The sequence below is a fragment of the Mesoplodon bidens genome (genome assembly GCF_964165515.1).
Source record: "Mesoplodon bidens genome assembly, chromosome: 19".
NCBI classification, from domain to species: domain Eukaryota; kingdom Metazoa; phylum Chordata; class Mammalia; order Artiodactyla; family Ziphiidae; genus Mesoplodon; species Mesoplodon bidens.
The window spans coordinates 28,712,370-28,727,203 of NC_138179.1; the positions used below are offsets into that span (position 1 = coordinate 28,712,370).

The 14,834-nt window shown below is 54.3% G+C and overlaps 1 protein-coding gene across 1 annotated transcript in view; it reads left to right on the forward strand.

The window, feature by feature from the left end:
- Positions 1-14,834, forward strand: part of LOC308607030 (multidrug and toxin extrusion protein 2-like) — a gene marked incomplete at its 5' end in the record, with an annotated part of 24,410 nt that continues 9,576 nt past the window's right edge. Inside the window, 13 exons of the mRNA XM_081218624.1 lie at positions 1-123; positions 949-1,050; positions 1,267-1,335; positions 2,006-2,154; positions 2,809-2,851; positions 5,615-5,659; positions 5,832-5,929; positions 6,296-6,393; positions 7,241-7,354; positions 7,670-7,737; positions 8,605-8,713; positions 9,356-9,431; positions 9,719-9,788. Coding sequence (XP_081074750.1) covers positions 1-123; positions 949-1,050; positions 1,267-1,335; positions 2,006-2,154; positions 2,809-2,851; positions 5,615-5,659; positions 5,832-5,929; positions 6,296-6,393; positions 7,241-7,354; positions 7,670-7,737; positions 8,605-8,713; positions 9,356-9,431; positions 9,719-9,788 — 1,164 coding nt within the window. The remainder of the gene's footprint in view (positions 124-948; positions 1,051-1,266; positions 1,336-2,005; positions 2,155-2,808; positions 2,852-5,614; positions 5,660-5,831; positions 5,930-6,295; positions 6,394-7,240; positions 7,355-7,669; positions 7,738-8,604; positions 8,714-9,355; positions 9,432-9,718; positions 9,789-14,834) is intronic.

A 14,834-nucleotide genomic window follows, 5' to 3' on the forward strand; every position in this document is an offset into this window, starting at 1 on the left:
ATGGACGGCCCCCGGGACCTGGTCCCCCCGGACCGAGGGAGCCGCTGCCCTGCCCTCCGCAGGCTGGTCCCCGTTGGCTTTGGGGCCGAGGCGAGGACGCTCTTTGTCCTTTCTGGACCCCTGGTAAGGAGGCGGCGGTGGGTGGAGGGCCGCCATCCAGGCATGACGCGAGGGCCAGGCAGGGGCTGCTCACGACCTTGCCCAGAAACTGCCCCTGGTGACCGTGTCCAGGTGGCCCCCCGACCCCCTCAGCAGCGGGCAGCCCCCCTCCTCCCGCCCCCGTCAGAAGGGGCAGGCGTGTCCTCCTTCGGGAACCCCCGGGAAGGCTGGGCTGAAAGCCGAGAGGGCGAGTGAGGTCCCCTGCTGCGGGAGCTGGGGGTCCCCTCTGGGCGTTTGCAGGAGAAGGGCGGCCTCTGCCTGTGTTATTTCCAAAGGGAAAATGGCTGAGATGCATTTTTTCCTGACCGTAAAGACTAATAAATATGTGTTCGCTGTAAGAGTTTCAGACAACACGAAAAGTTAGAAGAAACTTCTTTCTAATCCCAGCCCCTGGACAGAGCCGTTCCTAAGGTTTTGGTGTCTTGAAACCCGCTCCTCTGTTTGTGCGTGGCCTGACGAGCTGGTGACGATAGCATCGCCAGCGGTACCCTCTCCAGCCCCTGTGCTGGGTGCTGCTTGGCGGGGAGACTGGGGCTCAGGGGTTGACGCAGTTGCGCAGCGGGGGATGGGGCGGGACCCGGGCCTCCCGTCACCCAGCCTGGCTGCTGCAGCAGCCTCGGCCACATGCTCGCTGCCCCGCCCGCTTTGGGTGACTTGCCCTGTGGCCTCTAGGGGCTTTTGCGGGTCTTTGCTCAGCCTCGCAGGGCCTGGAGAGCCTCTCTGGTGGGGCTGGGCTGTGAGGGGTCGGCAGGACCGAGGGGGCCCTTGACCGTGGCCACCGTCCTCCAGTTCCTCTTCCAGATGCTGAATTTCATGACGTACGTTGTGAGCACGGTGTTCTGCGGACACCTGGGCAAGGTGGAGCTGGCAGCAGTGACCCTCTCGGTGGCCGTGAGTACAGCCAGGGCTGCAGGGACCTTCCTCCCTGGGCTCCGGGGAGAAGAGACAGCCTAAGGGCACAGCTGGACCTCAGGGCCTCGCCTAAGGCACACCACACGGCTCAGGCAGGGCCAGGCCTTGTCACGGGCTGCTGGGCAACCGCCCAGGCGCAGGGCCCCCCTCGGGCTCCGCCTGACAGACTGCGCTCTCTCCTGTGTGTGCCTCCAGTTTGTCAATGTCTGTGGAGTTTCCATTGGATTCGGCTTGTCCTCGGCCTGTGACACCTTAATGTCCCAGGTAGGTGGGCCTCCGAGAGCCGGGCAGGGGCAGAGCCAGTCCCTCAGCTGCTGCAGAAATGGTGGGGCCGGGGGCCCACCTGAGGCCCCTTAGTGTCCCCTGGATCTGGGAGCTCATCAGGCCCTGGGCGGGGCCAGCTGTCCCTGGCACACCCACCCCCACGGGCCACGTGCTGCAGGGACCAGACCCTCCCCTTGAAAAGAGCCCGGGCAGCCCGGCGAGAGAGCCATGGAGGGAAAGGCAGTCCCCTGATCTCGAGTGCGAGGGCCCCACGGACGGTGCCTCCTGCTCTCGGGGGCCCACAGCCCAGCTGGGCTCAGCTCCTGGGGTCCCGGGCTCACGGTGGGCCTGGCTGCCGCTCACCCCCAGGGAGACTTGGCAGGTGCTCTCGCGGGGGCGGGGCGGGGAGCGATGCCTCCCGCATCGGGAGCTGTTGGTGAGCCGGCACGATGGGTGGACGGAGGCTGGAGCTCAGCAAACAGCTGCTGCTGTCCCTTTGTGAGCCGGCCGAGCCCCCGCAGGGGCACCCGCACCCCCCGGGTGCGATGGAGGGCTGCCCCACCCCGCCCTGCCAGGTGCCTGCGGTGCCAGCCCGCCCCCCAGCCCTGGCAGGGCCCCCGGGGCAGAGGGCAGGTGCGCGGGGCGTGGGCGCTGACCCGCTGTGTTTCAGAGCTTCGGCAGCCCCAACAGGAAGCACGTGGGAGTCATCCTGCAGCGGGGTGCGCTGGTGCTGCTGCTGTGTTGCCTTCCCTGCTGGGCGCTCTTCCTCAACACCCAGCACATCCTGCTGCTCTGCAGGCAGGACCCGGCCGTGTCCAGGTACCCCGGGCGGGGGGACCCCTGGCGAAGCCCACCCCCGGGCCCCGCGCTTCTCTGCGTCCCCAGCCGTCGCGAGTGCGGCCCCTCTGGGGACGTTGCGGGGTGGCTTTGGAACTTCTCCCGCGCAGCCTGCTGCTCCAGCCGTGGCCAGCAGGGGGCAGACCAACGGCCAGTTTTAACTGAGGCGGAAAAGACAGGATTTGCATGGTGGTTGCGTTTGTGTTCCAGCGTGTGGTTGGAGCCTCAGAGATGCTTTCTGAAGAAGTGAAGGGTGCACCACCCCAAATTCCAAACAGTGGAAACAGGACTGAGCCCAGCTTCTTTGTTATTAATTTTAGATTTGCCCCCTCATGGGAACACCTTGCTCGCTTTATATTATGCGCGCTGAATTTGGTTATTTCTTGATGTGATAGAGCCTTTTTCCCCCTTACAAACCATACGTCACCCCGCATTCAAGTTCCCCAGCCCTGAGACCCTGTGGTTGGGTCCTTGGGCCCCTCCTCCTGCGCCTTCCTAGCACGTGGTGGCAGCCTCCCCTGACCACTGAGGTTCCACTTGACTTGGGGGTCTTGTCTCAGGGGTAAAGCCTGCTGAAGCCTCTCCTCACACCCGGGGGCGCAGGCTGCTCCGCTCAGAGCCCTGGTTCTCCCGCAGGCTGGCCCAGGAATACGTGCACGTTTACATCCCAGCACTCCCGGTAAGTCCTCTGCTGAACTTGGGGAGGTTGGGCCCACACTCCCCGAGATTCTGGCTTTTTGCCTGTCTCCCCATCAGCTGGGGAGGCCATCAGCCCTCATGCTGGCGGCCAAAGGGGCCAGAGAAAAGTTCTCATTTTGGTTGGTGCAGATTGAACTTTTAAAAAGTAGCATGGGGACTTCCCTGGCAGTCCAGGGGTTAAGACCCTGCACTTTCGTTGCAGGGGGCACAGGTTCAGTCCCTGGTCGGGAACTGCAATCCCACATGCCGCGCAGCAAGGTCAAAAAAAAAAAAGAAAAGAAAAAGTTAGTACAATATTATTTTTTTAAAAAAGTAGCACAACATGTTTTTCTGATTAGAAAACCATTTATGGGAGAAATTCTGGAAAGCCTAGGGAAGAAAAATTTCAAATCTGTAATCCTACCACCCAGAGAGAACACAGGTTAATCCTTCTCTCCAGGATTATTTCTCTTCATGGGCATGTGTGTTCAAACATACAGACTCATGCGTAGTGTGAAACGGGGCCAATGTGTGTATGTTGTATTATAACCTACTTTTTCCCTTTCAAATAAATACGTCATTAGTCTCTTGATATGATTAAATAGCCTTCCACAATATCCATTTCAAAGGCGATGTAGTATCCCCTAGTGCCATAATTTATTAACCAATCCCTACATGTTAGGTATTTAGGTTGTTTGCAGTAGTCACTATTATAAATTAGATTGAGATAAACATTCTTATAGAAAAATCTTTGTGAACATCTGGAATGATTTCCTTAAGATGCGTTATTGGAATTAGAGTTGCTCTGTCAATGGCTTTTGATGCCAATTTGTACCAGTTCTACCCCCAAGAGCAATACTCTCATCAGCACAGAGTATTATTAAAATTTTTTTTCCAATTAGAAATAAGTTATTTTAACACGCATTTTATTGCTAATGAAGGTGAGCATTTTTTCATGTATTTGTTGATCAGTTGTTTTCCTTCTGTGAATTGTCCATATCCTTTGCTTATTTTAGTGGGTTCATCTTTAATTATTTTAACTCTTGTTAAATAATTTCTTAACACTTTGATATGTCACAAACATTTTTCAGTTTTTCACTTGCCTTCTAATTTTCGATACTTTTGACTTAGAGTTTTTAACGCATACGTAACAGTCCCATAAATCCCATCCTTTATGACATCTGTCTTTGGGCTTAAAAACAATGAACCCATTGTAGAAGCATTTGCCTATATTTCCTCTGAACCCTTTCATGGTTTCTGTCGTTACATTTAAGACCGTAATCTAACAAACTTTTTCTAAGACTCATTGAATATTCTCTCCTTTCTCTGTTAATTTATTAAATACTAAATAAGCAGTCCATCCACTCCCATCAGTTTCTGAGATTCGAGACCCGCCCAGTGGTCTGTGTGTCCACCCCCAACCCATTGCTACACTGTTTGATTTGCTGTGGTTCAGTGCACGTGGTACCAGGTGGCAGTGCTGTTTCGGGGGAGTCCATCTTCTCATCTCCGGTCCCCACTATCTTCCTCCGCACACCAGCACTGGGGATAGAGCTCTTAAGGAGGGGGCTGGGAAGGGGGCGGGGCGGGGTGAATGCGTGCGGGGTGCCCACAGGGGATGCCAGGCCTGACAGGGAGCCCCAGCCTCACCCTCCTCCTGTCTGGAAGGCCAGTGCCATGACCTCTTTGGGGCCTGGCCAGCTCCACATTTCTTCTGTATTGTGGAAACCACCTGAAGAGTCTGGTTTTTCTCCTCTGAGCCTTTGGCTCTTCAGACTAAGTGAAGGTATCTTGTCAAACAGGGCCATTGGGACTGTGTCGGGGAAACATCACGTTATCACTGTGGCAGCAACTTTATCAAATAAACAAAGTCCCTCCTGTACAATGGTGCTGCAGAGTTTAACTACCAATAAAATAAGAATCATAATGACTCTTAATGTTTACATGATGCTTACCTAACTCTTGGAGCACTTAAATGTGTCAAATACTGTTTTGTAAGCACTTTGCAATATTAACTTTGTATATGAATGTATGTATAAATAGTAAGGATTCACACGCGTGTTATTGTCCCCTTTATAGGTGAGGAAACTGAGGCACAGAGAGGTTAAGTAACTTGCCCAAGGCCACACAGCTCACAAGAGGCAGAGCCAGTGTCTGAACCCAGCTCCTCGCTCTTGCTGACTGTGCAGTGCTGAAGAGAGGCTGAAGGCTGAGGGGAGGGTGTGCAGGGGGTGCAGGCCCCGAGCCAGGCCTTGACAGAGGGCAGAAAGCACAGGGCGGTGCCCCCGACACACACACTGACGCACAGGCCCTCACTGTCCTCGGCAGACAGGGAAAGGCCCACCACCCCTGTGGGGTCTCCACCCTCCTCTGCAGAGGCTGCTGGTGCCACATCCTTGGGTGCACCCCGCTCCCTCAGTCCAAGGCCACCCCCCTCTAGATCCTTGTCTCTGGCGGCTTGAGCCAGGCCCAGGGTGTCCCGACCTGTGGGTTTGGGCTCTGGGGGCCCTTCTGTGAGCAGGCCTGGGTCTCCTTCCTCAGCGGGTGGAAGGCCTGGCCGGCAGCCAGGAGCCCTGCGGCTCTCAGGCCACCTCCCTGTGGTCCCAGGCCGGGGGCTGGAGCGCAGGTCAGCACACAGCCCATCTCTGGGGTCCCAGAGGTACCGTGGTGAAGCAGTGGCCCCAACTCATCTAAGAAGTGTCTGTTAGTGTTCGTCTGGTGGTGTTTTGGTAGTTGTTGCTTACTTTGTGTTTATTTTATACAGGCAAATTTTCTTTACAGCCTGCTGGCCAAATACCTGCAAAATCAGGTACGGATCCCTGGATGGAGCTTCCCCCAGCCCTACCCTGTTCCAGTGGGCAGGGGTGCCCGGGGTCCCCTCTGCGCTTTGCCCCATCCTGATCGCCACACAGGAGCCCTCGAGGAGCTGCGTGTCCCCAGCCTCCGTCCATCCCCCTCAGTCTCACCGTCACCTACTTCAGGGCATCATGTGGCCCCAAGTCCTCAGCGGCGTCGTGGGCAACTGCGTCAACGGGCTGGCCAACTACATCCTGGTTTCCGTGCTGGGCCTGGGGGTCAGGTGAGCACCGGGGCTGGGGGCCGCAGGGGCCTGGTCAGGAGCCCTGCCCATGGAGTGCCACCCCTAACCGGGCAGGCCTGTCCCCGTCACGAGAAGGACTGCGGAGGCTGCCCATGCGGTCCAGCATCGGGGGGTCATGGGGAACTGGGGGCTGCTGTTCCCTCGGGTTCTGGGGACCCACTGCCAAGGAGATGGGATGAGGAGCCGCTGCCCACCCCGCCCGGCCTGCCCGAAGAGGCCCAGAGTGGGTGTCCCCCGGGTGGGGCCCATCCTGGGATGGGGTGTCAGCAGAGCCAGGCCTGTGGCCCTCCCCGCCCAGGCCCGGACTCAGCTGTGGCCCCAGCCCTGCCCTCCCTGCTCTGTTAGGGGCTCAGCCTGTGCCAACACGGTCTCCCAGTTCACGCAGGCCGTCTTCCTGCTGCTCTGCGTCGTGAAGAAGAAGCTGCACCTGGACACGTGGGCAGGTGTGAGGGCCGCCCTTCCTGGGGGCTGAGCGGGCAGGTGGCAGGCGGGGTCCCAGCTGCAGCCCGTTGCAGGAGGCCTGGCCCGGGCCTGCCCGCACGTCCCTCAGGGCGCCCCCCACCCCGAGGCCCTGGCTTCCCCGTCCAGTGTGCCATGGGGCAGGGCCCTGCTGCGGACAGGCCGAGGGGAGCTCTCTGCCGGCTTCCTGGTCTCGAGATGGAGACTGGAGGAGCAGCACGGGTGGTCGGCGGCGGCGGTTCCCACGTTGCTCGGTGAAGCTTCACAACACCTCGTTAGCCCCGTTTATTTACGTGGAGGAAGCTGGTGCAGAGAGGGTTTGTCATTTGCCCCAAAGGCCAGAAGTGGGATGTGGTGGAGCCTGGACTGAACCTGTTCCCAGGCCTCAGGTTCTGAGCTCTTGGCCCCTGAGACCCAGCCGCGCGGCCAGTGAGCTCCTCTCCCAGGCGCCTCAGGAACAGTTCGGGCCTAGTCCCTCGTGGCTGCACAGCCCCACCTGCCTCGCGAAACCATTTGGCACCTTGGTGTCGTGCAGTCCTCCCAGCAACACCTGGGGGGAGGAGGACTAAAATTTTCATACGAGGAAACGGGGTCCAGAAAGGGCGGGGCGGTTACCCAGACCCTCTGGTGTCACAGGCTCGTAGCCTGAAGCACCAGGGGTGCAGGCCAGGCCTCCTCCTCCCCCCCCAGCCCCCTCGAGCCCCCACCATCGCTGGGGCTGCTGGCCAGCCCCCCACAAGCTGCCAGGTGCCCGGGCCGAAGGCAGGGGGCGGGGCAGTGGGCGGGGCCACAGGGTGGACCGCGGCTCAGCTGGCGGGCCTCTGCTCCTAGGCTGGTCCAGCCAGTGCCTGCAGGGCTGGGGCCCCTTCTTCCGCCTGGCCGTGCCCAGCATGCTCATGACTTGCATTGAGTGGTGGGCCTACGAGATCGGGAGCTTCCTCATGGGTACGTGGACAGCAGGGTGCAGGGAGCCGCGTGGGCCGCCCCCCAGCTCAGGACCCCCTCCCCCGGATGGGCGGTCCCCCAGCCCGGCGCGTCTCCCCACCGGGCCGTGAGCTCCCGGCACTGCCCGGCGTAGGCCTGGCACTGAGTGGGCACCCGGGCGTGGTGGTCAGTCAGCGAGGGAGTGAGGTCCCGCTGATGCATGAGCAGCTGTGGGCATCGCCTGGCACGTCGTGTGCTCATCAGCTGACTCGGTCCAAACAGCCAGGGCTGTCGGCTGGCCGGCCAGGCACTCACCACGTCCCCCACCACCCCCAGGCCTGCTCAGCGTGCTCGACCTCTCTGCCCAGGCCATCATCTACGAGGTGGCCACTGTCGTCTACATGGTGAGGCTCGATGGGGGCGCCTTCGCCATGCCCTGCCCCCAGCCCGGCCCCCTGACGGCCTGGGGGTGTCAGAGGAGGGGGGGCTGTCCCCTCAAAGGCTGTCTCTGTCTCCCGAGGGACCCTCTGGACCTCCTGCACCCACCAGGCCCAGGCCTTGCCAGACACACGTGGCCCATGGCTGCTCCGTTGAATTCACGATGTTGCAATTGTTTTGAATTAATTAGCACCATTTAAAATAGGGAGATTGCACATCACAATCTAGATATTTGCATTTTTTTGAAAAATGGGACATGCCAATTAGTAGTGAGCCCACGTTCCTGTGCACCCCAGCTGGTGGGCGCTGGGGGACAGCGGCCCTCGTGAGGGCATTTCCTTGCGTCCACCGTGGTCCCCGCAGCTCCTTTCTATCCCCCGGACATGTGGGTTGTCCCGTGTCACTCGTGTAGCATCTGCCGGCCTCCTGGGGCATGCAGTCTGTGACCCTAGCTTTAATCAAGGGAGTTGCAAAAATCTACACGCACTAAACTAATTTATAAGGTGATTCTTGTTGTTATGGATGGCTTCTGCTGAATCTTTTCTTCTTACAGGGAACATTTCTAACATAGTTAGGACCACATCCACCTCTTTAACACGCGTTTACTCGTGAGTTTCTGGCAGCGCGTTGATTTCGGTTGCCTGTGATGTCTGATGCCCCGGCCCGGTGGGTTTGGCTGGCCCTGGGTAGCCCACCCCACCTCCCAGGTCTCAGCCTGTCGCCAGCAGCCTCGCGGGTCCCGCCCCCCTGGGACACATCCTGCCTTCCTCCCTCTCGGCCCCCGGGGCAGGAGGGGGGCTCTAACCACCGCACCTTCTTTTCTCTGATCCCAGATTCCCATGGGGCTCAGCATCGCGGTCTGTTTCCGAGTGGGGACGGCCCTGGGAGCCGCAGACACTGTGCAAGCCAAGCGATCTGCCATCTCAGGCACCCTCTGCACGGGTGGGTGGGGTCGGGACCTAGGCCAGGGAGGGAGGGCCTGGGAGCCAACAGTTCACCTTCCAAACCTGTCATACCTGCCACGTGGCCTAGAGCAGCCCCTCTGATGAGCAGCAAGCCTGCTGTGCCCCTTCCGCTCCTTCCCTGCCACTGGGGTTCTAGGCTGTCAGTTTCCATCACTTAGTGCGACTCTGGGAAAGCCGGTCCTCCTTCGAGCCTGCTCTGCCGGCATTTCCAGGAGCTTGGGACCTGCCCATCCCAGCCCTCAGAGTGGCCCCATCTGTGTCCATCCTCCTGCTTTCTGTGGCTGCCAGGCTCAGATCACCTCCTCATGGAGAGCAGTGGCTCTCAGGCTTCAGCCCTGGGGGTGGGGTAGGGGTGTGTGTGTGAAAACACAGAATCCCACCTGCCAGAGTTGCTGACTCCGTAGGTCGGAGGTGATGGTCTGAGAATATACATCCTCTAACCAGCTACCAATGATGATGTTGCGGCCGGTGCAGGGGCCCCACTCTGCGAACCACAGGAGGAAAGGCATTTCACACGTGGTGCCCTCCTTACCAGACCACAAGCGAGGGTCTTAGTCCAAATGAACGTGGGGTGGGGCTGGGCAGGTGGAAGCTGGGCTGTGCCTTTGGTCTCTTACAGTTGGCACCTCGCTGGTCGTGGGCACCCTGTTGAGCCTCCTTAGGAATAAACTGGGCCACATCTTTACCGATGACGAGTAGGTAATCAGTTCTCTCACTCACTTCTGGGGATGCCAGGTGCTCCGCAGCTGGTCCCCAGAGACGCCCCCTCTACCGCTCACCTGTCGGTAGACAGGGCACCAACCGAAGGGCAGGGCAAAATTTGGGGGCTTCTCGGGGGGGTTAAGACGTGTGTCCCCCAGACACAGGGAAACTCAGAGACAGGAGCATCAGTTACGTTGGCGTGGGGCAGGGGCAGGATAGAAGGGGCACGAAGCGCACTCCAAGGATACGCTCGTGTCTTACCGCTCCCGTTCTCCCCCAGGGAAGTGGTCGCCTTGGTCAGCAAGGTCCTACCGCTCTACATCGTCTTCCACCTGTTTGAAGCAGTCTGTGTGAGTCCTGCTCTGACCCCCCCACGTTCACGCACCCTCCCCGAGGCCGGTCAGGGCTGTGAGCGTTAGCTCACCGCTTCGCAGAGAGGGCTGACCGGAGAAGAAGGGCCCGACGTGTCTGCTCGTGTTGGTTCTGTCATTCAAAATGATGAGCCCCCTTCTGCTGTGCGATTCCAACACGCCAGAGATGCACGCAGATGAGCAAAATGCTGCACACCGGCCCCAGCGTAAAGTCACTCATCTGTTCCTTCCTCATTCCCCGGAGCGGGGGCCAGGAGCAGTCACGCCAGTTGCCAGAGCAAAGGGTCACTTCGGAGGAGTGGGTCAGCCCAGGGTACAGCGGGCCTGACTTTCTGCTCCTTTGATCGCTAAAGGGCAGGTCCCATTTAGTGCAGGTTTGAATTATGTGAACTTTTAAAAGCGTGGCATAAAGAAAGCAAGCACTGAAGTCTCATTTGATGAGCAGAATTTGAAATTCTGGGTCTTCCTACTTCACATCTCGGGGCGTGTGAATCTTTCAGGAAGGCATCCCGAGCATAAAATCCACATCTCTTCATGGAGTGAGGGCTTAGCTAGCAGCACAGAACACTGGGGCAAACACCTGCACAAGAACTATTATCAACTCTTATGGAAAATAAATAACCTTGGGAGAAACTATTCGTGGAGGATTTTCCCAGAAGCCCCAATACTCTCTGCCCAGTTCCCTGTATGTTCCAGGTCTGGCCTTTGCATTTAGCTGGGCAAATAACCTGGAGCACATTTCTGACCTCAGCAGGACTGCTTGCTCTGGACTGGTTTTCATCATCAAATCCATGGCTTTTACCGCAGAACATTAAGAGAAACTATCTTACGGATTCTGTTATTGCTTTTGTCATGGGCTAGTGTTAAGGACACTATTATTACTTTTTCTCTAGCTCCAAGGTGAGGCCACAGCTGAGAGATTTCTCCTGCAATGTAAGGTCGGGGAGTGCTCTGGCTTCTAAATGTTCTGAAGGCAGCACCTCTCCGTTCAGTTTGCCCACCAGGGAACCCGAGGCAGACGTACAGTTAGCAATTGCGAGGGACCTTAGAGCTTGTGTATCTGCATCTATCACCTTTCCCCCTGGCTAGATCTATATCATTCTTTTTTTTTTAATTAATTAATTAATTTTTTTTTTTGGCCGCGTTGGGTCTTCGTTGTTGCGCGCGGGCTTTCTCTGGTTGTGGCGAGTGGGGGCTACTCTTTGTTGCGGTGCATGGGCTTCTCATGGCGGTGGCTTCTCTTGTTGTCGAGCACAGGCTCTAGGTGCACGGGCTTCAGTAGTTGTGGCATGTAGGCTCAGTAGTTGTGGCACGCAGCCTCTAGAGCGCAGGCTCAGTAGTTGTGGAGCATGGGCTTAGTTGCTCCACGGCATGTGGGATCTTCCCGGACCAGGGCTTGAACCCGTGTACCCTGCATTGGCAGGCGGATTCCTAACCACTGCACCACCAGGGAAGACCCGATCTATACCATTCTTAATTTATGTGTTGCATAGACCTAATCTTTATTTTATATTTTTTATAACTTCTTGAGTTATAATTTACGTACCATAAATTCATGCATTTTAACATAAGTCAGTCCTTTAAAATAAATTTATACTTGTGCAGCCAGCACTGCAATCCAGTTTTAGAATATTTTCATTACTCCCCCAAAATTCCTGGGGCCTGTTTTGAAGTCACTCCCTGCTCCTATGGCCAGCCCTAGGCAATCCACTGACTTGCTTTCTGTCTGTGTGAACTTTCCTTTTCTGAATATTTCATAGACATGGAATCATACAGTATGTAGTCTTTCGTGTCTGGTTTCGTTCACTTAGTGAAATGTTTTTGAGGTTTGTCCATGTTGTAGCATTTTTCAGGACTTTATTTCTTTTTTGTGGCCGACTGATGGTCCATTGTGTGGCTGTAACATGTTTTGTCTACCCATTCATCAGGTGATGAGCATTTAGGTGGTTTTCAGTGTTGGCTGTTGTGACTAAGGCTGCTGGGAATATTCACGTACAAGTCATCATGTGGACGTATGTTTTTGCTCCTCTTGGTAGAGTCCTAGGATTTGAATTGTTAGGTTGAAGCATGTTTATTTGTTTGTTTGTTTGTTTGTTTGTTTATTTATTTGCAGTACGCAGGCCTCTCACTGTTGTAGCCTCTCCCGTTGCGGAGCACAGGCTCCAGACGCGCAGGCTCCAGACGCGCAGGCTCAGCGGCCATGGCTCACGGGCCTAGCCGCTCCGCGGCATGTGGGATCTTCCCGGACTGGGGCACGAACCCGTGTCCCCTGCATTGGCAGACGGACTCGCAACCACTGCGCCACCAGGGAAGCCCCATAAGTTTATTTTTAACTTTCTAAGAAACCATTAAGCTGTTTTCCAAAGCAGCTGTACCATTTTACATTCCCACCAGCAATATATGAGGATTCCAGTTCCTCCCCCTCCCTTGCCAATTCTTGGTTTTGTCTTAAAACTTTAAAAACAGATTTTATTTTTAAGACCAGTTTTGGGTTTACAGAAAAATTGAGAAAATACAGCGAGTTCCCATAAACCCCTCTCTCTCCTCCTTTCCCCTTTTATTTACATACGGTATTAGTGCAGGATATTTGTTTAGTTATGAAAGAATATTGATACATTATAATTAAGTCCATAGTTCTCCATAGGGTTCATTGCTGGCATTGTACATTCTATGGATTTTGACAAAGGTATAATGACATGGACCCACCATTATAGAATCATACGAGATACAAACTACTATATCTAAAATAGATAAACAACCAGGTCCTACTGTATAGCACAGGGAACTGTATTCAATATCCTGTAATAAACCATAGTGGAAAAGAATATATCTATCTATATATATATCTATATATAGATAGATAGATATCTGAAGCACTTTGCTGTACAGCAGAATCTAACACAACATTGTAAATCAACTATACCTCAATTAAAAAAAAGAATCATGGGAGTTCCCTGGTGGTCTAGTGGTCAGGATTCGGCACTTTCATTGCCGTGGCCCGGGTTCAGTCCCTGGTCAGGGAACTGAGATCCCACAAGCGGTAGGGCCAAAAAAAAAAAAGGAATCATATGCGTAATTTCACTGCCATAAAAATCCTTTCTGCTCCCCCTGTTCATTCCTCCCCTTCTCCTGCTGTCCCCCTCCCTCACCCACTGGCCATCACTGATCTTTTTATTGTCTCTGTAGTTTTGCCTTCTCCAGTGTCTTATAGTTGGAGTTAAACAACACGTAGCCTTTTCAGATTGGCTTCTTTCATTTAGTCATGTGCACGTAAGGTGCCTCCACTGGGTTTTTTCATGGCCTGACAGCTTGTTTCTTTTTAGCACTGATGCTTCACTGTCTGGAAGGACCACATTAAAGGGCATTGTGGTTGCTTCCAAGTTTGGCCAATTATAAATAAAGCTGTGAACATTATTGTGCAGGTTTTTGTGTGGACATAGTTTTCAACTCTTTCTGCAAATACCTGGCTGCATGATAGTTGAATAGCATGGTAATATTATGTTTAGCTTTGTAAGAAATTGCCCAACTGCCTTCCAAAGTGGCTGCACCATTGTGCATTCCCATCAGTAATCAATGAGAATTCCTGTTGCTCTGCATCCTCGCCAGAATTTGGTGTTGTCAGTGTTTTGATCCTAGTCATTCTAATAGGTGTGTAGTGGTGTCTCATTGCTGTTTTAATTTGTAACTTCCGACCGACACGTAATGTGGAGCATCTTTTCATACTCCTGTTTGCCATCAGTATGTCTTCTTTGGTGAGGTGTCTGTTCAGAGCCCTTTTTTTTTTTTTTTTTTTTTTTGCGGTACGCGGGCCTCTCACAGTTGTGGCCTCTCCCGTTGCGGAGCACAGGCTCCGGACGCACAGGCTCAGCGGCCATGGCTCACAGGCCCAGCCGCTCCTCAGCATGTGGGATCTTCCCGAACCGGGGCACGAACCCGTGTCCCCTGCATCAGCAGGCGGACTCTCAACCACTGCGCCACCAGGGAAGCCCCCAGAGCCCATTTTAAAATTGGCTAGTTCTCTTATTGTTGTGTTTTAAGAGCTTTTGTATAGTTTGTATGTAATTTTTATTTTTATTGGAGTATGGCCAATTTACAATGTTGTGTTAGTTTCAGGTTTACAGCAAAGTGATTCAGTTATACATATATACATTTTAAAATGTATTCTTTTCCATTATGGTTTATCTCAGGATATTGAATATAGGTCCCTGTGCTATACAGTAGGACCTTGTTGTTTATCCATCCTATATATAATAGTTTGCACCTCCCAACCCCAAACTCTCAGTCCATCCCTCCCACACCCCCCTCCCCCAATAATTCTTTATATGTTCTACACATAAGTCCTTTATCAGGTATATGATTTGCAAGCCCAGGCTGTGGCTTGACTTTCATTTTCTTATTTATTTATTTATTTATTAAAAATAACTATTTTATTTTTATTTTTGGCTGCGTTGGGTCTTCGTTGCTGCGTGCGGGCTTTCTCTAGTTGCAGCGAGCGGGGGCTATTCTTAATTGTGGTGCGTAGGCTTCTCGTTGCGGTGGCTTCTCTTGTTGTGGAGCACGGGCTCTAGGTGCACAGGCTTCAGTAGTTGTGGTGTGTGGGCTCAGTAGTTGTGGTGCACGAGCTTAGTTGCTCCGCGGCATGTGGGGTCTTCCCGGACCAGGGCTTGAACCCATGTCCCCTGCATTGGCAGGCAGATTCTTAACCACTGCGCCACCAGGGAAACCCCCTCATTTTCTTATCTTTTGAGCTGCAAAAGTTTGCGCTTTTAATGTAGGCCAGTTTCTCATTTTCTTTTCTTTTATGGCTCACGCTTTTGCTGTCATATATAAGAAATCTTTGCCTAACCCAAGGTCACAAAGATTTTCTCCTATGAATTCTTCTAGACATTTTATAGTTTTAGGTCCTACACTTATGTTTATGATTCATTTTGAGCCCATTTTTGTGTTTGGTACGAGGTAAGGGTCTAAGTTTATTTTTTTGTGTGTGGATATTCAACAGTCGCAACACCATTCTTGGTGTGTGAA